The 18,148-nt window shown below is 35.6% G+C and overlaps 2 protein-coding genes across 3 annotated transcripts; both read left to right on the forward strand.

The window, feature by feature from the left end:
- Positions 1 to 3,333: 3,333 nt before the first annotated feature.
- On the forward strand, positions 3,334 to 10,372 carry LOC122306093 (receptor-like serine/threonine-protein kinase ALE2). Its single transcript, XM_043118485.1, has 9 exons — positions 3,334 to 3,873; positions 4,086 to 4,169; positions 4,712 to 4,825; positions 4,990 to 5,085; positions 7,043 to 7,411; positions 7,544 to 7,801; positions 8,122 to 8,511; positions 8,717 to 8,957; positions 9,411 to 10,372. Exons 1-9 carry the CDS (start codon positions 3,816 to 3,818, stop codon positions 10,120 to 10,122), a joined length of 2,322 nt encoding a protein of 773 aa, XP_042974419.1. The 5' UTR covers positions 3,334 to 3,815; the 3' UTR covers positions 10,123 to 10,372.
- Positions 10,373 to 10,660: 288 nt separating this feature from the next.
- LOC122306095 (ketohexokinase-like) lies at positions 10,661 to 18,011 on the forward strand. 2 transcript variants are annotated; one of them, XM_043118492.1, is made up of 13 exons: positions 10,666 to 11,033; positions 11,146 to 11,203; positions 11,280 to 11,369; positions 11,910 to 11,987; positions 12,143 to 12,217; positions 13,239 to 13,291; positions 14,167 to 14,317; positions 14,628 to 14,738; positions 15,272 to 15,398; positions 15,551 to 15,648; positions 16,594 to 16,732; positions 17,549 to 17,601; positions 17,692 to 18,011. In XM_043118492.1, the coding sequence occupies exons 1-13, from the start codon at positions 10,912 to 10,914 to the stop codon at positions 17,809 to 17,811; spliced, it is 1,275 nt and encodes a 424-aa protein (XP_042974426.1). In that variant the 5' UTR covers positions 10,666 to 10,911; the 3' UTR covers positions 17,812 to 18,011. The 2 variants fall into 2 exon arrangements, with proteins under 2 accessions (XP_042974427.1, XP_042974426.1); XM_043118493.1 differs by lacking the exons at positions 15,272 to 15,398; positions 15,551 to 15,648 and having other exon boundaries at positions 10,661 to 11,033.
- Positions 18,012 to 18,148: the final 137 nt, after the last annotated feature.

Genomic DNA, 18,148 nt, shown 5'->3' on the forward strand with positions numbered 1-18,148 from the left:
TTTCTTTGAGTAAAAGCAAATTTAATTAGTACAAGTAAATAGATGTAGCGCAAGTACAAAGGAAGTACACAAAAGAGAACACTTGATTACAAGTTAGGAGCTAGAAATGAATGATAAAAGATCATGAAAACTAATCCCATTGAACATCCTACAGCTACCTTAGAATAATCTTATTCACAAAAGGGTTGAAAGGTTAGATCTTAGTCAAGTTTTAAAAGACTGGTTGATATACCTTGCCTTAAGGCCCTTGCTAGTCAAGTCAAACTTTCCATTCAGCAGATTGCAACTGTCTATTGTAGAAGACGGTTCCTAATTGCCTCGTTTGGTGTATTTGGAAGGAAATAAATGGTAACATCTTTGAGGATCACGAAAGGGCATTGGAGGAGCTCAAAACAGATTTTCTCAATACTCTTTCGTCTTCGACTGTCTCTATAGACTTCAATGGCTAAATCTACATGACTTTTTTATATCTTTATCTTCTTAGATACGTGTCTCTTTTGTATATTTCCAGTGTACTTGTTTTGTGCTTATTGATGATGAACTATTACTTATAAAAAACATGTTTAATTCATGTGATATATATGACTATGGTCCACTGCTTAAAAAAGTGTATGCAATGATCATATCTTTAGATTATATTTCTATAGAGCTATTGCCAAGAAGATGAATTGCACAAAATTTTCCCATGAATTTAAACGTGTCTCAAAATATACTAAGGGTGAAAAACAAAGAACATCATGAAACTAAGATTGGCTGCGAAGCACCTGAACAATCTCAGTGGGGATCTGATCCTACAACAGCAATGATACTCATAAAGTGGAACTGCATCTACGTATTTTTGTGCATACATGAATCAATATGGACCGAACAGCAGTTTCAACCAGATGTTCCAGCCTTCTTTCAGGCAGCATTATTCACAAGGAAGCAATTTTTCCAACTCTGACAACTTCTTTTGCAATTCACAAACAATATCATCATCTATTACCAAACTCCATATCCTTGAAGGAAAAGCTACTCTTAGCAAGGTTGAGAACCTCATCTTTGCCCAACTTTAATGCAGAAACCTCCTTTCGTAAAACAGCCAAAGCCATTGCATCATCCCCGTGATTCAAGCACTCCAGTAAACACTGTTTGAATATAATAAACAAAGCCAAAAGCTCTTGTCTCATCAATCAGATCCTAAATTGCATTAAGGGTATCAATGCAACCATCGTAGTTCCCACCGAGTATCTGTGATTCGAGCATATCAAAATCTGGGGAATTATTTGACACTTTGAAATCACAGACTCTGTGATACCAACCATGATGCAGACTTTCCGTAGCCTAATGAATGTAAGCATTGAATTACGACTCTTACAAACTCGTGCCTCCTTCTCTAGCCAAGCATTGTCAACGAATTCTCCAGTAAAATGGGGTTGTCACAGGTTCTATGACGTTCTCGCTTTTTGTAATAAAAAAACTCTCATTTCTTTCACCCGCCAGAATTTGCTGGTTTAAAAGAAACACCCAATAGAAGTAATACTCCGGTGAAGATTGATACCTCATTTTCTAGGAAAAGCTTAGCAAAAGGGTCTCCAATTTCCCAGGAGTCCCAAATGCCCAAAATAGCAAAATATGTAGATATTAGAAGAGGTAGAAAGTCAACCATCCAAACTGGAATTTGAATTAAATGCTGAGGATTGGAAACATGCCCAGGATTTGTCATAACCCAAAACCTCAAAATTATGATTGAACGAAGTAACAAAACTAAACAGAAGTAACTTCATATTCCTATTGATGATATAGAAGTTCTAGACTCCAAACAATCCAAAAGTCCGTTGTACCAAAAGGACCAATGACACACCTATATATACATATAGCAAAAAGCCAATTAAAGAACTCAATATGAAAGCCCAGAATCCCGAAACCTTTACAAAGAAACAGAGAATATGCAAAACCACAAAAGCTTATGTAAGCAAAGAGGGAAAGTGAGTACAAAGAGATTCAAGCGTAGAAATTGAGAAATTTTTTTTCTACAGAGCACAAAAGACGGCTACTTGTTGTTAAATTAAGAACAATAAATCGTAGAACGAGAGCGAGACTGAAAATACAGAAGCTTTGCTGGAATTTGCAGGTTTGGTGAATAAAATTATAAATGGTGGTTCATGTGAAAGGCAGCTTCGGACGTATGGTCTGTAACAGTGTAACTCTACAGACCATAGAGAAGTAGACCAGACGAGAAGAACTAGCACGGCAAGTCCTTGTACACGCTGTCGTCTCTTTCCTTCTTTCTTTTGGGTTTCTCCAACAACACAGCTGTCGAGTATTTTCTTCTCCTCCTCCTTCGGAAAATTACGCTACGGCTTTTATAGTTATCTAAAAATAACATATTTCAATTATCAAATAATAAATAATAAAAAATAAAAAATCTTCAACCATCGCTTAGCTCATTATCATCTCAATATTAAAATTGATCAAATATAAAATAAAAATTTTATATATAATTATTTTTATTATTATTTTTATATATTTTATTAATATAATTAACTATATATTAAAAAAAATTAATACAATCAATAATATCAATAAAGTACATAAAGAGTACATATATTATATATCTTAATGAGTTATTAAATTTTAAAAATAACACTAATCACAATTCTTTTAATTATCATATTTTATTTTCTCCTATATCAAATTCAATGTTAACATTACTCTTAAATTTTTGATAATTTATAAAGTAATTAAAATGATAATAATTTTTCAAAATTAAATAATTTAGAATGAATTTAAAATATATATTATAAAAATGTTATAATTTGAGAAAAATTAATATAACAAGAAATAATGATAAATATAATATTTACTTAAAAATTTTCGTTAAAATAACATTAATTAGGGTGAAAAATGATTAAGATTCCTTTTAAGGTTTTACTTAGTCATTAAAATTTTTTAGATGAGAATTTTAAATTTTAAAATTAAATATTAAAATATAATATTTTAATATTATTATTATTTTAAAATTTAAAAAAATAGAAAAAAATTAAATTATTTATTATATTTTATATAAAAATTTAAAAAAATTATAATAATAAAATAAAAATTCTTGATCACTAAACAGTATTTTAGTATTTTAAAATCTAAAGGTCAGAATTGTTTAAAAATGAGATATTTTTGTGTAAAATGAAAAAACAAAAAAAGAAATGAGGTGGACCGACGAACCGAAGCCCCTGCTTGTCGTTTCCGAAATGTGTTCTAACACGCAAAGTGGTCGCGCGTGAGCCTGACAGCATCATCATCAATCGCCAAAAGGCAGTTGACACTGGAGCGTCACACTCCAAGCAATTAAAGTCTAACCCCTCCACCACCACCACCACTATAACCTTCACATCCACACTTCTCTCTCTCTCGGTTTCTTCCCTTTCAATTTTCTTCAGGATCTCTCTCTACTAGCTCTAGAGATATACATGTATCTATACATACACTGTACTATATATGTGCATCGGGGGTTCTTTTGCTAGATCTTCTAACGCATTTCATGGATCTAAAAACTGACCTACCCGCATTGTCTTCTCCTCCGTCTTCATCTTTATTGCTTTCCGTTTCTCTCTCTTAGGGTTTTTTTCTGAGCAGCTCATGCCTCATTGCGCGCTCTCCATAAGCTCTTAGCAATGCGGTCTCCCTTCTCGACCTCCGGATGCCATGGAGAGATTCTCCGCTGCATATTGCTTCACCTCAAACCTAGAAATCCGTGGAGAGTCTCCGGCGAGTCCACCGAGTTCGAAATTTTTGGTTACTGACGATGGTCTTTGTGGGTTTTGGTTCGCCCAGAGAAAATGCCGGCTCTGATTCTGCTCCTCCTTCCTCTGCTCAACTTGGTTCTCTCTTGCTCGGGTATTGTTACTTATTTATGTTTTTACTGCTTTTTGGGTTTTACAGCTTATGGTCTATGTCTTTTGCTGGGAAAAACAGTAAGTTGTGAATGCGACATTTTTGGTGTTGCCTTTTTTTTTTTTTCTTTTTCTTTTTCGGTTGATGTGGAACAAATTGAATAATCTGAATTATTGAACAAATTGAAGACGAGCGTTGTTCACTTTGTATTTCAGGGCATTCATTGTTGCAAATCTACTTGTCTCCTTCTCTTCTACCAAACCGGGCATTATCTACAAGAGAAATCTTTGCGGAAAATGGTAAGGGTGCAAATTGTTATAATTCGATGTAGATAAATGTTTCTTTTTTTTTTTCAAATTTTACATAATAAAGTGTTTTTCTTAATCCAAGTCTATAGCCTGAATAATGCGTTGCCCTGAATGAATCAATTTTGTATTCGAGGCTCTCGAGTCTTGACCTATCCTGACAAAACCTGTAGTGGTATGCTTATCCTGATATGACCAAAGAATTACTGTGAATTCTTGCTTATCTGTTTATTAGCTGAATTCTTTGCATATCTCATTTTTGTATACATTTCTCAAGAAAGTGTTACTGAAAGCTTTTTATGTTGGTTTGAACCTTTCCCAAGTAAAGTAGATCCAATGATTTGTTGCTCCTCTCGCCTGCCCTGCTCCTCTTGTGTGCTTGGACGCGATCAGTGCAATAGTCATTTGTCCCCTCAGTGCAATGCTTTCGTTTGATAAAAAGAGGAATATGAAATCGATCATCTATCTTTATAGGTCCCTTCTAGCCTCTATTGATAACTGTCCGTGCATATCATATGTTCATTTACTGTTTGCAGCGAAGTCCATTTGGAAGAGTGTGTCATTTTCCCCATCAAACCCTGCCAAAAGGTGGGTGGTTAAGCCTTCTTTGGAACCTTCCACTGCCCCTGCATCTTCTCCAATTTACCAAGGTATTTACCATGCTTATAATTACAACAGCATGTCATTACATCATTTCTTACAGTTTTGTTGCAATTACTCTTCTTTTTTCTTTGATAGGTAAAAAGAAATTTATTAAACCAAGTAATTAGGCATAGCCCAGGTACACAGTGATGTTTACTCTCTTCTATTTCAGGACCTAGCAGCAATCCCTTACCAAGACGCCACCATCATCATCAACATCAGCACAGGAGACCTCATGCAGTTGCCCCAGCCCCTTCAAGAAACCAAGGTATGCCCTGTCCCCTTCAAGATTTGTGATTGGGTCCCTCTAAAGGGACTGATGGTTTGCACTGAAGAAATGTGCATTTCTGTTTTTTTTTTTTGAAATAACCATTGGTCCCCTTAGCGTGATTTAGAACTCTCTTTGTCTCTCTTCATTTATGTTATTAACAAAAAGATAGTAGAGAAATCTGCAATTTTGGTACTATGCACTTTTATGCCTGACAATAAGTCCCTAATATAAGAACAAAAACGTTTCAATTGGTTTAGCATGCGGAGACAGGGCTGTAATCGAGCCGAGCCGAGTTTTGGCTTGTTGAGCTCGGCTCGACTCAAAATACTCGAGCTCAAACTCGAGATTTTTTTAATTTTTTGTTCGAACTCACTCGATAAGCTAAAATCTCAACTCGAGCTCGAGCTCGTCCTAGAAACGAATTCGAGTCAAGCCGAGCTTGAGCTTGAATTTTTTTTTTAATAAGAGTTAATAATTAATAAATTAACTAAATAAATAAAAAAGAACTAATATTGAATTTATACAACTAACAAGTAGAACCTCTATTAAATTATAAAATTTTAAAAAATTTATAAATAATTAATATCTAACTAGTTGATATTCATCCAAAATAACAACATATTATATGCCTACATATATTATTAATACATACACTTAATATAATAGAATATATCTATTTCATATATGGTTCCCACGTACTAGTATATGAAATTATTAAATTTTATCAACTAATTATTATACAAATTAAAAAATATACCTATGAAGTATATTTATTATATAGACATAAGTAATTAGAATACATATATTATATTTAATTATAAAAGTGGTATGTTTATATTATTAGCTAATACATATATACATGCATAGGTGTATGTATATATTTATAAATATATGAATGAGTTTTAATCGAGTCGAGCTAATGAGCCAACTTGAGCATAAACGAGCGAGCCTAAACAAGCGTTAGTCGAGTCGAGTTGAGTTTTGTCGAGTATGTGTCATTTACAAATCGAGTGAGTATCTGCTTTAACGAACGAGCTTTTTTTTTTCATGAGTCGAGTTCGATTCGAGTTTAACCGAGCGAGCTATCGAACAATCTGGTTCATTTACAGCCCTATGCGGAGTGTTTCTGATAACTAGGAGAGGTTTTATTTGAGAATTTCCTGTCCTGATCAATGGCATTAATCTGTGTATGGGTGGTTCCATGCCCTGGTAACAATAAAGAATGCTAATGATTGAAACAGAAGCATCAAGATCAAGAACAAAGTTCACCCCCAGGATTACTCAGGACTTTGTTCCTGAATATCCGGTGTCGATAAAAAAAGGATCAAGAACAAAGTGCTCATTGTTGGCAATATCTCTTAAATATGTGTGGCGGATGTGGTGGACAAGTAACCCATGATTTTTGCTTGTTGTTGAGGCAAATACCAATTGTGACTTAGTGCTGACTCATTGAGTCAATATCTGATTTACATTCATGTTTGTATTGGTCTGTGGGAGTTGAAATCAAAGGGTTGTCACTGTAAAAGATAAAAAATGGCTCAACAAAATTTGTAAATTTGAATATTTGTTAAAAAAATAGATTGTAACTTCTATTTTAAGGTTCTCTGCACTATGCGCTTTAAAAAATCATAGCTACTTATCCAAAAAAAAAAAAAAAAAAAAAGAAGAAAGAAAAGCTTCCAATGACTTTCGTGCTGTTTTTCCGCTTTAGTTTGTAATTAGGTGTTTTCTCTTGTATACTTCATGTGTACTTGGGTTATGCCTAATTACGTGGTTTTTTTAGTAAATTTCTTCCTTATCAAAAAGAAAAAACGAAGCTTGTTGTTCATTTGAAGCCTACAACTTTGTTAAAGGTGATCTGCAATATGCTGCTGGCTTTTCCTTACCTCCCTTCCTTTTCTACATCTTATCATGGAGTTCTTACTCATATCTTTCACAATGGATTTATTGGCAGCTTGTGATCAAATTTGTATAGATCCACTTACTGCAACACCCTTTGGTTCACCTTGTGGTTGTGTGTTTCCAATGAAAGTCAGACTTCTATTGGATGTAGCTCCTTATGCTGTTTTCCCAGTAATGAGTGAGCTAGAGATTGAAGTTGCAACGGGAACTTATTTGGAACAAAGTCAAGTTAAAATAATGGGTGCTACAGCTGATAGTCAAAATCAAGGGAGAACAGTTGTGGATATCAACTTGGTTCCACTGGGTGAGAAGTTTGATAATACTACCGCAATACTGACGTATGAGAGATTTTGGCACAGGAAAGTGCCTCTAAATAGCACTCTATTTGGTAATTATGAAGTAGAATTTGTTCGTTATCCAGGTAGCTACCTTGAACTCTTTTGAATTTTCAGCCAAAAGGGAAAAATAATAAAATAAAAAAGAGCTCCTTTTAATGCGTTTCTTTACATTTTATTATCAGCATTTTGGCTGAGCCTGAAATAATTATCATCAGGAATTCCTTCTTCACCACCATATGGGAATTATGGAGGAAATGAACCAAGTGGAAGTGCTGGAGATCTCCCTATCTCTGCTAATTTTGTCAAGAAGAGCCAGCGGATGAATATTAAAACCATTGCCATAATTTCTTTGTCTGCATTTGTGCTCTTATTGGTTTTCATTGGAGCAGTCTCCGTCTTTTTGAAGTGGAGGGTTGGAAGACCATCAAATGCTGTTGGTCCTGCATTTACATCTTCTACAAACAAAAGATCTGGTGAGTTTATTGATCTTTTGAAGTCTTTATGCCAAGTGATGCTCTTCATGCCAGCACTTATATCTTGGTCCTCTCTTAACTTGAGGATGGCTACTTTGCTGTTACTCTATTTTTAATATGCCTGTAAATTATTCTTTGTAAAGAAAATTCCATAAAGATCTTTGTCTAGTCATTTTTGGTTTATCATGTTTCGCTTGAACAATACCTTGAACTTTGAAATTTTACTTTTCATCTTTTGGTAATGATTTAATTCCACAATTATATCATACGTCCTTGATAGTCCATGTGTTTGACATGATTGGTCTCTGCATGTAATTCAGGCATTGGATCGATATTATCAAGTAGTATTGCGAGCTCAACATCAGTATCCCTCATGTCCAACATGGCTACGCGTGTTCTCTCTGCTAAAACATTTTCACTTGCTGAGCTTGAGAAGGCAACAGATAAGTTCAGTTCAAAGAGGGTTTTGGGTGAAGGAGGATTTGGACGTGTTTACCTTGGGATTATGGAAGATAGAGTTGAGGTTGCGGTTAAAATGCTTACTAGAGATAATCAAAATGGAGACCGTGAATTTATTGCAGAAGTTGAGATGCTAAGTCGATTGCATCACCGTAATCTTGTGAAACTGATTGGTATATGCATTGAAGGGCCAATGCGCTGCTTGGTCTATGAGCTTGTACGCAATGGCAGCGTTGAGTCCCATTTGCATGGTATATTCTCTGCATTTGCTTTGACTTTATTTTGGTGTGAAATATAAGTGTGGCCACTACCACCACAGCTGCTAAAACTTTTGAGCAGAAGCACCTGACCTGACAATATTGATACTGAATTCCAATCCTTTTTTTGAGGATACTTTTTTTTGAAAATGAATCAATTGCAAATTAACTTGTTAAATTACACGTGTTGGTGTTTTAGGTGTTGACAAAGAAAAGGGACCACTCGACTGGGATGCACGGTTGAAGATTGCTCTTGGAGCAGCAAGAGGATTGGCTTATCTTCACGAAGATTCTAATCCTCGTGTAATACACCGAGATTTCAAGGCCAGTAATGTTTTGCTCGAAGATGACTTCACCCCCAAGGTTTCGGATTTTGGGTTGGCTAGGGAAGCAACTGAAGGAAGTCATCATATTTCTACTCGGGTTATGGGAACTTTTGGGTAATCATACAATGTTTTTTTCTTTTTATGAGTAGGTAATCGTACTTTGTTAAAGAGTAATAGTTTTGCCATTCTATAACTGAATAGATCATTAATGACAGCAAATACCACTCCCTCTTTTTTCCCTTTGTATTTCTTCACCCCCACTCAAATATACCAGTGTGCAGTTCCTGTTAGTTACAATTTTCTCTCGTCGCTTTCAGGTTCTTACTTTTTCACGTTCTCTGAACTAGAATATATAATTTTTTTCTAGAATTTTTAGAGCTCTTTCTTTTTGTTAGTAGATGGGTTTATCATATGCATCATACATACTGAATTGCACCACACCCTTTTGTATCTCAACAAAATTGATATTATCCAAAAAGAAAAGGGGTTAGCCTTACACAACCATACTACTGTCTTTTCCTCTGGTGATTCCAACCATTTATGAAATTTGAAATTATGGATTTGCAGGTATGTCGCCCCTGAATATGCAATGACTGGGCATCTACTTGTCAAAAGCGATGTCTACAGCTATGGGGTAGTGCTTCTTGAGCTTCTTACTGGAAGAAAGCCTGTGGACATGTCCCAACCTCCGGGACAAGAGAATTTGGTAACTTGGGCACGGCCGCTTCTGACCACTAGAGAAGGTTTGGAGCAGTTGGTTGATCCTTCTTTGGCTGGAAGTTATGACTTTGATGACATGGCTAAAGTTGCAGCCATTGCTTCAATGTGTGTTCACCCAGAGGTGACAAATAGACCTTTTATGGGTGAAGTTGTCCAAGCTTTAAAACTAATATACAATGACACGGGTGAGACTTGTGGGGATGCCTGTAGTCAAAAGGAATCTTCTGCTCGAGATTCTGACTTTAAAGGTGATCTCGCCCCTTCAGACAGCAGTTGGTGGAATGCTGGCGGTATCACTCCTCGGCTAACCTATGGGAATGCCTCTTCCTTCATCACAATGGAGTACAGTTCTGGTCCGCTTGAAGAAATGGAAAACAGACCGTTTTCAACTTCAAGCTTGTTTGGGGGTGAGATGTCTTTACCAATAAGGCATGGGAACAGATCAGGCCCCTTGAGAACTGTCCGAAGCAAGGTGGCCCTTTATAGATTCACGGGAAGTAGGAGTGAGCATGGGGGACTGCTTCCGAGGCATGTTTCGAATAATGGGTTTTGGGTTTGAGATTTTATTCCTAGCGTTTTGAATCGTACAGTTTCAAAGGATCAGAGGTTTTTCAATAGATTGGTGTAGTTTAGGTGTGAGATTTCTGCAGCTTCCCTCTTTGGAGGGAGGGGAGAGAAATTGTCTTCTAATTTTGGGAATCTTTTATTCATTAACGATACAAGTTATGGAGATATATAAGTTGGGAACACTTTGTGTAATCATATATGCTTATAATGTATTCATGTGATTCGATGCGTCTGTTAAACCATTCGGCTTTGACCCTCATTTGTTAGGCTGCCAGTCTGAAATGGTGTTGGCTGAATATAAATTTTTATTTGCACCCTCAAACTATGAAAGTTTTGCACTTTATATCTTAAAAATTAGCACGATTACCATAAATACTAGTTCTTTGTAGAGTAATCTATCATTTTTACGTTAAAAATTTTATGTATAGTCATATTTTTACGAATTTTTTTTTACATATTTTATTGATACGATTAGGTCTTTACGTGTGCGCAAAGAGTACGCCCGCAAAGGTGCAGATTCCCTTTTTAAAAGATGAAAAGGTGCAAATTCCTTTCAAGTACCATGGTGATCTTTTGTTTGATGCTTGTTTGTACATGGGAACGGCCACAGCGTCGTGTAAAAGTCGTTCAACGCAAGTGATGGGACGGGAAAAGGACTCCTTATCCCAAACAGAGGAGTAAAATAAGCTTTTAATTTTGGCGTCGCATGCATCGTCGTCCACAGCCAGACACTGGAGAAAAATAAAAATAAGCACAGAGGGAGGGAGGGAATTAGGAAGAAATGTCGAGCTCTCATTGGTTTCCTTGTACTACATCTCCTATTCCTTGCTCTTCTATCTCTCGCCACTACTTTATCCGCCTACCCGCCTTGCCGACTCCGGCTATCTCAACCAACTCCGCCAGGTCTCCCTACTCTCTTTCCCTCTTTTATTCGTACACTTAACCTTTTGCCCTGCTCTCTCTCTCTCTCTCTCTCTCTCTCTCTCTCCATTTATTTATAAGTGTCTTTCTGCAGAAATCTCAGGGTCAAATTGACATCCGATTCTCTTACTCCGCCTGAAAACCGCATCGTTGTGTGTTCTTCTGTTTCATTTATACATATATCTTATATCCATGGGGATAACTTAAACTGAAGCCTTACGTAAGCAGGTGGGATGTGGAATTGCGGTCGTTGATTACTTGGCGGCTGTGGCGGCGTATCCTAAGCCCGACGAAAAGATCAGAACCACGAGCTCGAAGGTTTTTTTTCCTGTTCTCCTTATTTTTTTTTTCCCTTTGGCATATGTATATTTATATATGGAAAGTGCTGATTGAACTGATACAATTGACCGATAAAAATGGCGGATTGAATTATTTTATTTTATTTTAATTTTTTTAATTAAGGAAGTGAATATTAGTCGTCGTCTGTTATGACGCCGAAATATTGTATTTTCTCGGAATATAGTTTTCTGAACAAGGTTTTAAGATGATGTTTCTTTTCTTGACATCGATACTGAGGTCTCTCGAAATACTGGTCTTGCAAATACTTTAACCCTTGTTTGAGTCAAATTTAATCATATGAATTTGGACCTCTTAGCTCAATTTAGGTACTCTTTTCTCAAAGTTTGGTATTGGGATCAATTTCAGCCCTCGTACCAGATTCATAGCATTATTTATACAATTTACGTATACCCACGAATGTTATAGACTTTTGCATTCATAATATCAGACCTGGCAAATGTTTGCTGCTTCTGCAACATTGAAGATATTATCATGATGCTTGGATGATTGGTTTTTCAGGTTCAAGGAGGTGGAAACGCGGGAAATGCATTAACCTGTTTGGCTCGTTTGGGCTTAAATCCAAGGCTAATTTCCAAGGTTTCAATTATCCCTAGCATGTTCTCTTTTTTTACTCATTAGTGTCTCCTGTTAAACGTACGTTCCAATTTTCCAAGGTTTCAATCTCATCAGACTGAATATTATTATAATATATATTTTAATTTTTTTACATGTCTGTAGTTTAAAATCATTAGGTTGCGGATGACACTCAAGGTAGGGGTATTTTGGACGAGCTCAAAGCTGATGGTGTGGATACTTCCTTTTTCGTGGTAAGCTTCAGATAACAAATTATGATAAAAATGTGACTATAGGGATTATGTGGATATATTTAACTGCTGATTGACTTATCAATTTTTTTTTTTTTTTAAAAAAAAAAAAAATAACTTATCAAAAAAAAAAATTTAACTGCTGATTGACAAACTAATGGTCAATATTCTCTTCTGTTTAGTAACTTTAGATGCTCAAATTTCTCTTCATTTTTAAGTGTTGATCCATTGTTTCCATTACTTTATTACAAAAACTTGCAGCTATATTTCTTGGAAGTTTCGAAGTTCTATGATATGATACCAATGGTTTTGTCTCTTGGTATCACAATTATGGTTAACATGCATCTGTTTTCAATATAATAGATAACGTGCATCTACTTTCGGTATAATGTATGGGGCTTTAATGCTTTTATTGGTCAAATCTCTTCCCACTCTCCCCTTTTGCTTGCTTAAATATCTTTAAAATTTTTTGAGTTCAATTCCTTTTAAATCTTATTGATCATCAGTGCTAAGTGAACACTTCCCAGACCAAATGAAAAATCTCAAGCAGCATGGACGTGGGGTTTAGCATGTCTGAAGTAAACTGTCTGTACTGGTGTTGAGATTGAATTAAAAAATTATGAAATAATATTTAAAAAAAATCCTGCTGAAACTGCCAAGAATAAGTGAAGAAAAGATTGAGAACTTAATTCATTAGAGTTTGCATTAGGTTTGTAGACTCTCATTCTTCAGACTAGGGTTGAATATTATACAAACTACTGTAGTTTTGTCATTGCACTATTCATGTTAGTTTCTTGTTGGTATACTTTGAGAGTAAAGTGCAATATCTCAAGCCAGTAAATCCTTGAAAAGAAGTGATGACTAATTTCCATTTCACTCGAATGTAGCCAATAGCCTCAATTCTATATCTTTATGTCTATTACATTTTTCTTCTGGAATTTGGCCATGACAAGTAACACAGTTCCACTATGTGATCTTACATAATTACTTAATTTTCTTTTGACTCGAGTTTTTTTATTTACAGGTTTCCAAGGAGGGTAATTCACCATTTACCTATATCATTGTTGACAACCAAATGTGAGGGCCCTTGTCTATACTTTCATTCTCTCTTGCAGTGCTCAAAGACCTCTTTTTGTAGACAAAATGAAAACTCCTTTTTTCAAGATTAAAAATGCCATGGTGTTGGCAACTGTAAATCCTTTAAATCAGATGTAATGCGAATGTATTATATCAAATTTGCCAATATTCCTGACAAACTTTACCTAGATTCAAGGATTTCACTGAAACAAATTTCTCCTTCACAACATGACATAATGGGTCTAATCTGTTATCCTTAAATTCTCTAAATCGGATGTAATGTGAATGGATTATATTAATTTTTTCATTATTCCTGACGAACTTTGACTATATTTCTGAAAGAAAAGTTTTGACAATGACAGATCAGAAAAAAATGTTACGGATGTACTAGATTTGAGAAATGTCCACTCTAATTCTTCTCTCTGTTTGATGCCTTTTGACGTATTCAAGCATTCCCAATTCGGGAAAATATGACCTTCCAGTGACAAAGTATTAGTATGTTTACTTTCTATTTGTAGGTTCCTTTTTAGTTTCCAGCTACGTCAAATAAGCCATTTTTATAAAGTATGATCTATTTTCATCTTTATATTACACCATGAAACATGACTCTTGATCTTTGGGCAACTAAATAGCTACCCTGTAGAATCTTGGTAATGCCTAGAATGTCTGAATATTGTAGTTACAGGACAAGAATTTCCCTGGCAGTGCTTTGACATCAAAATGGGTTTGATGATATATAAAAGATAGGGCTTGATTTACTGAAGTCCTTTGTCATGATTTATAATTTATGATTTAATAAATAAAACAAGTGGACATTACTGAGGTTGTTTTGTATATTTTATTGCCAGTTGATTTCTTTTGACTGATATCTTCAGGAAAACTCGTACTTGTATCCAAACCCTCGGATATCCTCCAATGAAACCAGATGACCTTTCCCGAGCACGTTTATTATCTGCATTAGATGGTGCGAGAATTTTCTATTCTGATGGAAGATTGCATGAAACTGCTTTAATTCTTGCGCAAGAGGTAATATTCATTCGCGATATACACCAATGAGAACTGATGACCCTAGGTACTTCACTCCTATTCTTCAGGATAACTGTGATTCTGCTGCTTGAGGTAGATAGAATTAAGAAGATTATCCTCATGATAAAATACAAATTGAAGCAAGAAAATAATATTGTTTTCTTTGATTGTCGCACAGTTCTGTTAATTAGCTTGAATGCCCATTATCTGGCATTTTGAAATCTTCTCATTCTGGCTTTCCATCTTGGACAGAAGTCAGAAAAAATTAACATTGAAGAATGGGGAAATAACTAGTATATTTTTCCTTCAGGCAGTTCGCAGGAGGATACCCATCTTAATTGAAGCAGAAAGGGTAAGAGAAGGGTTGGATGATCTCCTGAAATTAGCTGATTATGCCATATGCTCAGCAAAATTTCCACAGGCAAGTTGACTATTCTTCATGAATAAGTATGGGTGGTAGGCTATAATTGGTGAGTCTTATCATGAGCAAATTGCTTGGTTTGCATAGATGTGGATTTGTATGAGCATGGTGTGTCTAATTCATTATTTGTTTCTCAAACTAAAATATCCACTAAGTTTCTAGGCTTCCATTTTTTATAAGTAAAAAAGATATTCGATATAGATTTTTTTGACCATGTACACATTTTTTATGTAGAAAGAAACCCTGATCATGAATCTGTTGAATATAAACTTTATGCATCTTTGAGGAATTTCCCATGCTATCTAATTTTCTATATCTGTTCATCTATCCATCACAGTACAAATATTTTGTGTTGAAGTTTTATCTTGAAGTGATTATTATGATTTGATTATATTTGATCACATTTATTAAAACGTTTAGTCCTCATTTCAGTTTTAGAAATTGAAAGATTTTTGTGTCCCTAAGGTTGAAAAGATTATAAAGGCATGATATATCTGAAAAATGGGCAAACATTGATTTCTTGGGTGTGGCAGGCATGGACAGAGGCACCATCTGTTCCAAGTGCACTTGTTTCGATTCTTTTGAGATTGCCAAATATCAAGTTTGTGATTGTGACCTTGGGTGAAGAAGGATGCATAATGCTTGAGAGAAGTGTTGGGGGTAATTAATCAATCACCCATCTTTCTAGTGTCAACGATGAAAATGATGCGCAAGCGTTAGGGTCAGATACTTTCTTGGAATTGCCAAATTTTCTTTTGTTTGATATGCTTTAAACACATACAGGGTTTTCATTGTAACACTTTTTGTGGCAGAGGGTCCGCAGACAGAAGAAATTGATGTAGAAATCTTAATAGAATCATTAAAGCAGAAAAAGGATGAAAGTGTAGCCATCCCAACATACATATTATCGGTAGTATACTTCCCAATGAACCTAAAAACTCTCTCTCTCTCTCTCTCTCTCTATAGAGGATTGGTTACTTTCTACCTTGTAATGGTTCTGCTGCAGTCTATTGTGGGAGAAAGGTACATGAAATTGAGTAATTAATCTTGGTTGGTTTTGAGAAATTTTAGATAGTGTTAGTGAGAAATTCAAGGGAAATCCACCTTGGTACAGAACATGTTCCACATATATAAGTCATGTGGCACTTGCTATATTTCATGTGCCAATATGCAGTTGATGAAATTTCCCGTGTCACAGGATGCCTGTTTCTGTAACATGGTTATTAAAGATGATACAGCTTAATTGACTACTGATAGATAGATTCTCTCTTATTGTTCGAAGTCATATCATCTTAAATTGGCCATTACCTAGTACTTGTCCCACTAAAGCAGTCCCTTGCAAGGAAGATTGGTTATGGCCCTAACTTCCAATTTTTCAATAGCACTTTGCATGCAGTGACTGCTCTCAAGTCTCTCCCCATTGCACATACAATGGCCTGCCCTAAGTCATTACTATTTAATTCAGTCTAATTACATCTTTACATATTTAAATAACCAAAAAATTGACTTCTGAATTAGTATTTATTCTGTTCAGATTGCCAACCTGAAAGCATTTATTTACCCATCCCGGGAACTATATATTATACCAAATAATATCCAGTATGTTCCAGATTGAAAGGCAGATGTTCTGGGGAACTGAAGATGGCATAGTTTTATATAATATATGTGGAGTTCTTATTGAATTACCCCTGAAATTCTGCCTTACTGGGGAAAAAAAAATTAATTAACCCTGAACGTCTGATAATGCTGTAAAATAGTTGCTTGTTGGTCAGATAGAATCCCAGCAGCATAGAATTAACTGATGGTGTCCACATATGGTAAGGATTTACTCTTCTTTTTTGTTTTACTTGCACAGCCAGTGACAAGATTGAGAGCGAATGGCATAGGGACAGTATGTGGGCGGTTATTACTTGGAACGGCTGAGAAGATACCACCATCAGAACTTATTGATACAACTGGTGCTGGGGATGCATTTATTGGAGCTGTAGTTTATGGTGTGTGCAACCATTCAACAAAATTCTCTTTTTTTTTTTTTTTTTTTTTTTTTTCTGTAGGCTCTATTTCTGTATCTATATGCTTGTGTTTGTGGGTGCTTTGTAATTTTGCCTGTCGATTCTGTTGCTTTCCAATGAAGGTATGCACAGATCATTTGTCTCTAAGATCATATCGTTTCATTTTCAACGCCCAAGTGACCATCAATTCATGTTTTTCATCTTTAAAGTTGATATTTCTGTTTTTAATCCTAACCAATCTATGACCTGATGTTTGAGAATAAACTATACTAGCGCACACATAGAAGGCAACATCAGTTTGATCTAGTCAGGAGGTCAGGCAAGGCTCACAGCAGGAGTCTGTTGATAGTTTTGTTTATAAATGTAGAATCAATTGTATACGAGTGTGGATACATTCCTCTTGAATTGAATAAGTTGTCCACGTCTTGGGACTTTAGTGCATTTTGGCATTCGGGTTGATTCTGTTTTCTGACAATTCAGGCCTTTGCATCACCCTATACAAATACCTGGTCCCGACTTTTGACTGGATAAACTTAAAGTTGGTGCCTTGGAAAATTCTATTTTTTCTATCATCCTCTCTCGGCAACTTTATGCCCCTTGTTTTTTGCCTACCTTTTACTTGGCATCTCATTAACCAAGTTTGTTTATCGTCCTTGGCATATATGTTACACAATTACATTTCAAAATTCTTTGCCAATTGATCCGTCACTTGCAAAGCTTTGGGGCTGCTGTCTTTTTTATATTTTTTATTGATGGAAACATTGATGAGTTTCATAATTCTTTAATTACACCTTGTAGCTTTATGTACCGACATGCAGCCAGAAACAATGCTGCCATTTGCAGCTCAAGTGGTAAGTAGACTTATTTCCAAGGGGCAAATGAACTGAAATGTAAAGCTATCATCAAGGAAAATTGTTTGACCTGTGTCGTTCTGATGGCAGGCAGCAGCAAACTGTAGAGCTTTGGGGGCTCGAACTGGTCTTCCACTACGCTCGGATCCACGCCTGGCATCGTTTTTACATCAGAGTTCCAAAGTGAGGGTCACATCTTCAGCGATGTAAATGGGAAGCATGGGATTCAGCATGCAAGATGGGCTTTTTATGTTTTATGTTTATTCGTCCACTTGTTTTCGGTTGTCTTTTTATAAAAATAAAAAATAAACGTTTTGTTTATATTTATTTCAGATTTTCTTGTATCTATGATCATTTCACTATTTTAGTAAAAGGATCAGGATGCCACACATGCTTTCCTTCAACAGCAATGTGATTGTTTAAAAGATGTGATCTATTCCGTTGGAGCAACGAAGCAATATTAGATCCTATCATATTTCAATATCAACTAATCCACACTTCTCAGTACAGCATCTCGGTTGATGCATGGCCTCTCCACTTCTTTGCA

This window comes from Carya illinoinensis, chromosome 4 (genome assembly GCF_018687715.1).
Source record: "Carya illinoinensis cultivar Pawnee chromosome 4, C.illinoinensisPawnee_v1, whole genome shotgun sequence".
NCBI lineage: Eukaryota > Viridiplantae > Streptophyta > Magnoliopsida > Fagales > Juglandaceae > Carya > Carya illinoinensis.

Excerpts from the sequence above, each read along its gene's own strand:
- LOC122306095 (XM_043118492.1), top strand. The coding sequence starts at position 10,912 with ATGTCGAGCTCTCATTGGTTTCCTTGTACTACATCTCCTATTCCTTGC. Across the intron at positions 12,218-13,238 it reads TGGATACTTCCTTTTTCGTG|GTTTCCAAGGAGGGTAATTC; the intron begins GTAAGCTTCAGA and ends TTTTATTTACAG. Across the intron at positions 14,318-14,627 it reads CTTTAATTCTTGCGCAAGAG|GCAGTTCGCAGGAGGATACC; the intron begins GTAATATTCATT and ends TTTTTCCTTCAG.
- LOC122306093 (XM_043118485.1), top strand. The coding sequence starts at position 3,816 with ATGCCGGCTCTGATTCTGCTCCTCCTTCCTCTGCTCAACTTGGTTCTC. Across the intron at positions 5,086-7,042 it reads AGCCCCTTCAAGAAACCAAG|CTTGTGATCAAATTTGTATA; the intron begins GTATGCCCTGTC and ends ATTTATTGGCAG. Across the intron at positions 7,412-7,543 it reads AGAATTTGTTCGTTATCCAG|GAATTCCTTCTTCACCACCA; the intron begins GTAGCTACCTTG and ends AATTATCATCAG.